Genomic DNA, 5,824 nt, shown 5'->3' with positions numbered 1-5,824 from the left:
ATTCTCACGCTGCACAAGCAACGTTTTGGCTGAGGTAAGCATACTCAGCTACTGCGAGTAAAGTCCAGAGTGCTGTCCTGAGATCCGTTGTCGTTTTTGGAGTCCGCATGATGATGAGAGAGTAGAGAGAGATGGATAGAGTTTTTCCAACTTTGCTGAAATTGGCAGAGTGGAGCCTGGAGGCACAAAGGCAGCGTTTTAACTACACGACAAACTCTTGCTTACCTTAGCCAAAATGCTCCTTGTGGGGCAATGCGTTCTTAGGGTTGAACTTTGAACCCAGCTCAAACAGATGGGCGAAAATTATTCTTTGTGAAGTTCCTGGTGAAAAAAGATATGTATGCTGCCAGAGCCTTTGCAGGCCACTGCAATGAAATCTTTAAAGAGAGGGGGAGAGAGAAGAGAGAGCTTGAGAGGTTGGCTTGCCTCCCCTTTAAGTGCCACGGGGTCCCAAAGCATGGGATCAATGGTCCCAATTGAAAAGCGGGATGGCGATCGATCTGGATCGTTGATCGATTAAAATCTAAACTCGGGATCCCGAGTTTAGATTTCAAAAAACTAATCTCGGGAGGTCAGCCTAATCTCGGGACGCCTCGCTTTTCCAGCCACGTTTTGAACCTTCGTCATCAGCTTGGGAGGCACACACCTTGACCAACATGCCCGCGTGCGCCTCGTTGAAATAGATGTGATTTCACATCTATTTGAAGGTAAACTCAAGATCTCGACATAAAAACTAAACTCGGGATCTCGAGTTTAGTTTTTGTGGACCCCACCATAAAAGCTAAACTCGAGATCCTGAGTTTAGTTTTTACCCGTCGACGACCGAGATTTGTGCGTGCCTTTGATTTTGAACAAGAGCCATTGATCCCATGCTTTGGGACCCCATGGCACTTAAAGGTGAGGGTTGGCCGGAGGACAGACTTGCAGCTGATGGGCTCATAGCTTTATCCAAATCCCGGAAAACAAGAGATGGGTGGCCAGCATTTGTCTTTTGTCTCATTGGTGTGACCATCGAGCATTTTGGACCTCTGCTTTTTGGGTGTTTTTCCGCCCCTCCTACATTCCGGGCCTCTACGCCAGCGGAAGAGCGAGGGTGCGGATTGTCTGGAGGCCGCCGGCCTTCTCTCTCTCTCTCTCTCTCTCTCTCTCTCTCTCTCACACACACACACACACACACACACCTCTTTCTAGGCGCGTGCACACAACGTCGCATTCCTCCAAACGCGACAGCCAAACCTTCAGGTACAACATCGCCCATCTCATCTCCTGTCCCCGTTTGAGCTTATATGGTTTGTTCTTTGAACTATTTAGCAGAGGTTTAGCAGAGGAAGATGAAGGTAGTCTTCGATCAAAAGTTGTATCAACAGAGAGAGTAGAGTTTTTTTAGCTTGAATGGGATTGCCATCAACTCTCAGGAGTTAATTATCTACAGCTGAGGGTGAGGCTCTACTACTTTGGCGGGGATGACCGGCGTTTTTCAGGAATTTAAACCTGAGAATAGAGCTACATCAATAACTACACATATCATGTTTCAAGAGAATTGTTAGAATTGTGTTGCATGAATGCACCATTTACAGTGTTGATCATCATGTTATTTAAACTTTGATTATAGGTCATATGATCGTTCCTCCAAACATGGGTCATGGCTCGGATTCCGCTCTCTCGCCCGCACTGCTGTCCATACTCCCCAAGGACCCCTATGATCAGCTCGACGTTGCAAGAAAGATCACCTCCATGGCTGTCTCATCGAGGGTGGGCATTCTCGAGGCTGAAGCCAACAGCTTAAGACAGAAGCTGGCAGACAGGGAAATGACCGTTTCCACCTTGCAAGGCCATGTCAGCGAGCTTCAACATGAGTTGCAGCAGGCATCTACACGCCTCTCGAGTGTTCTGGAGGAACAGGTTCTCATCTCGGAGCACTACCTCACCATTTAGTCCTTTCTAACTGGTTAGTTTGTTGGTCATTTAGGAGGTTGTAGTAAGTTTGGTTCCGGTTGAAGCACTTTAGCTTAGTGAAACGTGTTTACAGAGCTTGTAGTTGCTAGAGCCTTGTGCTACTTGTGGACCTCACATGGAATGACCATTGCAAGGTGCAGGAACACAAGGGAGGGTAGCTTCCACATGTCCAGGGTCCCTTTCCAATGTATTTCTGTGTATGCATATAGATATCACATTATTGGACATATTTTGTACTTCATGTCGCCATGTCGTGACATAGACAATGCCAATCCTTGGCCGTCCCTTGTTCCATTTCATGTTGCCATAACAGTGACAAAGAATGGCGATTTTTGGTGGTCTCCTTCCGCTTGTCATGTCGCCATACGCTGATGGAGATGGGCAGGGCAATTCTTGGCTGCCCCCTTTTCCAGTTCCCACCCCATGATGTGACTAAGACCTTAGGAGATCCACCAAGTCCACAAGTAGAGGAGATGTGCTTCCCACCTTTGAGACATTTTCTTGTAAGTCTTTGAAGCTCTGTATTCTTGTGGAACAAGCACTTGCTTTGAAACACTTATGGTTAATGGTATTTTTCTTTGTTCAAGCAATGGGTGTCACTGCAGTGATGTGTTCAAACAATCAGATACTCAACTATCATGACTTGCACTTTGATGCTAATTTGCCAAACAATTTGGTCCTGCAGGAAAAACTTGCAGCAGAAAAAGCTTCCCTCGAAGCCTCTGTAAAGAAATTAAACCGTGATGTTGCAAGGTATATGGTGGAAATTAGCTTGGCTTGGTAATCTTGTTTGCAAGTTTAAAGAGGACCGATGTTTTTTTGTCAATAAATAAGGCAAGCCTGCTAGCTCCATAGAGTTTCTGCTTGTTTGGAGAGACTGGTAATTGCCCTTTCTGCTTGCAGTTGGAAACCTTTAAGAAAGCACTCATGCATTCTCTTCAAGATGAAGATGAGAGCCCAGCTGTGAGTTGCTAGTATTCTGAAAATCCAATTCAATTATCCTCTGGGAAGATGAGGTCTCATTTTATTTGCTCCTTTCACATAGCAGTCGAGCATACAAGAGCAGCGATCAACAAATACTACTCCGGTCGTAACCTCACCAGCTCCTTTTGTAGCTCCTGAACCAGGTAAATGCTTAGCATAATTCAGATACATCATGGTCTGAATAAGTAGGCTCATTTTGTTGATTGTTTGCTCATAAGCTCATGCTCTGCAGAACCTAAAGTCAAATCTACACCTGCTATTGTCACCTATCAAGGTCTATGTTCATATGTGTTATTTGGCGATTCAGATACATCATGGTCTGAATAAGTAGGCTCATTTTGTTGATTGTTTGCTCATAAGCTCATGCTATGCAGAACCTAAAGTCAAATCTACACCTGGTATTGTCACCCATCAAGGTCTATGTTCATATGTGTTATTTGGCGAATTACGGAACAAAATTTCAATTTTTCCTAATTACATGGTCGTCAACTGCAGAAGCAAAGAGCAGAAGCACAACTCCACAGATATTTCCTCTGACACCTTCAAATTTGACCCCAAGTTTATCCCCAAGTAGGTCACCTAGAAGGCACTCTGCATCAAATTCTCCAAAGTCAAGATCTATTGCAGTTTCTCCTACTAAAAGACAGCCAGTGAAAGGATCGTCGGCGGCTGCAACATCGCCCCTAAAGTCAAGAACAAAGTCTAGCTCATCTAACAAGGAACCATCAAAAGTCTCCTCCAAATGGCATTCGGTTAGTGATGGAAGACTGTCGTTGCCCTCATCTCTACCAACAAGCAAGCATGCAACTGCACCCAATTCTCCTCCTCACATAGGTTTGAACTTTGGACTCAATGTTCTTGGTCCTATGTTTTCCTTGGATCTTTAAGGTGATTGAAATGGCATTGATGGAAGAATCGACTCACGGTTCATATGTGCATGCGTGCACGTGCAATGGTTACATGGGATGTCGAAAAGTCATGATGTTTGTGTCTGTCAAGTCTGATACCATGTCTTCAGATCTCATGACATGTTACCTTTTCTTTTCCTTGCGTGGCTCAGCTCGGACAGCTAGAGTGGATGGCAAAGAATTTTTCCGCCAAGCGAGGTATCTCTTCACTTTGGCCTTTTTACACACGAGGATGGTGTAGGTCTTTAGCAGAATCCTGTCAGGATCTTAAGTGGCTCATAAGTGGTTAATATCTTGCAGAAACCGGCTTTCATATGAGCAGTTCAGTGCTTTTCTTGCCAACATCAAGGAGCTGAATGCCCACCACCAGACAAGAGAAGTGAGCCTCTTTTGTTTCTCTTAGTTCCCTTGTGAATTTTCATTATTTTCTCATTGCACAACATGTGGTGTCAGATATGGTCATCCTTTTTGGCTATGTAATGACAGGAAACTCTAAAGAAGGCAAGCGAGATATTTGGTTCTGAGAATGCAGACCTATATGAGGCGTTTGATGGGCTCTTAAGCCGCCATCTGCCAGGCGAAAGCTAGCTCAGAGCAAGGTTGGGCCATTTAAATGTTAAAGTATCTGTGATTTTCTTGTACTGTGATGTGCAGATGCATTTGATTGAAGCACAAGGTCACTGGGGAGCATTTATTTGAGAAAAACAATGATGTAAACCATCTTGCACAAGCTGGGTTGTCCATGTCTGATGGATGGACGGACCCCTGCGTCTGACCCGTTCCATCCGGTAGGGATAGTATACGTCCGGTCTGGTTTGACCGTTGACTGGCTGGCTTATTTTGGGTAAATTTGGGTCCTTTAGGCCACAACTATCACATAGCCAATTCGCATGGGGCCAGAGTTCAACCCTCATGCTACAAAGATGCTGTTTGGGCCTTTCAACTTTGGCATCTTAAGCTCTTTTCTAAACTCTCTCTTTCTGTATATATCTGTCTCTTTCTCTCTTCTCTCTTTCTTTCATCATGCATGTTGTACTAGCTTTGGCTTAGTCCATTTCGTACTGTACTAACATCGGATTATACTAGTGTCGAATGGTGGGACGTGTCAACCCAATGGACTAGTGTATGTTGAGTTCTACGCAATGCGAAAGAGCCACAGCCCTTTTAGCATGTGCCACATTCGCATTACCATATATGAAATGTGTTTGATCCAAGAACAAGGTCGTTGGGGAGCATTTATTTCAGGGAATTGATCTTGCCAATCAGCTTATGCAAGTGTTTGTTGACTCTTTGAGTGCTATGCAATGCTAATTCGCCACAGTCAAACGTGCAGGTGGGATAATTTGAAGAGCCTCCTGACTTCACATCGAGATTGTGGAGCATATGAACGCTTGTGACCTTCTCCAAAAGCAAAGGAAATTTGCAACTCATGAAAGTTGGGGACCTGTATTAGCACCAGATTGTGGTGTATGTATCATTGTAATTTATTTGCAACAGTCCTTTCTATTCCTAAACTCATTTGTAAATGATCAGATTCAGATATAGATAAATGATTTCCAGCATAGTGCTGGGGGGCTTGATCTGGTCTAATTGGCACAAGTCTTACAAGTTTTTGCTATGGCTTTGAAAAAAGCGTTCTCATTTAATTCAATACTGGCATGCTAATCCCCACCTAACCAGCTTCTTTATAGCTTCCATATAGAGCCCCTTACCTACGCATGCTTGACATGTGGCAAGGCTTGCCCTGGGAACCTTTCCCACTCCAGCAAGCATGGGCCTTGCCGACAGGACCCTTGTCCTCACATATGGGCAATCGAGCATCGTCCTCCTTTCTCAATACAAGTCACGAAGGCAAGCACCAGCAACATGTATTTATTGATAGTGACTATAGAAATGGTGCCATCTTGTGAAAAGGTAGCATACCATCCTTGTCACTATCTTGCACAAAGGGTCTTTGAGGCAGTGTTCGGGGATAA

General features: G+C 44.6%; 1 protein-coding gene across 1 annotated transcript; it reads left to right on the top strand.

Annotated features, from left to right (window-relative positions):
* The first annotated feature begins 1,257 nt into the window (after positions 1 to 1,257).
* LOC147416594 (uncharacterized protein At4g15545-like) lies at positions 1,258 to 5,426 on the top strand. Its single transcript, XM_086508234.1, has 12 exons — positions 1,258 to 1,438; positions 1,613 to 1,902; positions 2,642 to 2,716; positions 2,860 to 2,919; positions 3,005 to 3,083; positions 3,173 to 3,214; positions 3,315 to 3,356; positions 3,436 to 3,774; positions 4,001 to 4,046; positions 4,149 to 4,227; positions 4,335 to 4,447; positions 5,182 to 5,426. The coding sequence occupies exons 2-11, from the start codon at positions 1,618 to 1,620 to the stop codon at positions 4,434 to 4,436; spliced, it is 1,149 nt and encodes a 382-aa protein (XP_086364360.1). The 5' UTR covers positions 1,258 to 1,438; positions 1,613 to 1,617; the 3' UTR covers positions 4,437 to 4,447; positions 5,182 to 5,426.
* The last annotated feature ends 398 nt before the right edge of the window (positions 5,427 to 5,824 follow it).

Source organism: Adiantum capillus-veneris, unplaced genomic scaffold (genome assembly GCF_014529385.1).
Source record: "Adiantum capillus-veneris isolate H3 unplaced genomic scaffold, ASM1452938v2 Hic_scaffold_783, whole genome shotgun sequence".
Classification (NCBI taxonomy): domain Eukaryota; kingdom Viridiplantae; phylum Streptophyta; class Polypodiopsida; order Polypodiales; family Pteridaceae; genus Adiantum; species Adiantum capillus-veneris.
This window is presented reverse-complemented; position numbering and strand designations above follow the sequence as displayed.

What these genes read in the sequence shown, in the direction of transcription:
- LOC147416594 (XM_086508234.1), top strand. Translation starts at nt 1,618, where the DNA reads ATGATCGTTCCTCCAAACATGGGTCATGGCTCGGATTCCGCTCTCTCG. An exon ending in TGGTATTGTCACCCATCAAG is followed by an intron (nt 3,357 to 3,435) that starts GTCTATGTTCAT and finishes CGTCAACTGCAG; the next exon opens with AAGCAAAGAGCAGAAGCACA. An exon ending in GAATTTTTCCGCCAAGCGAG is followed by an intron (nt 4,047 to 4,148) that starts GTATCTCTTCAC and finishes AATATCTTGCAG; the next exon opens with AAACCGGCTTTCATATGAGC.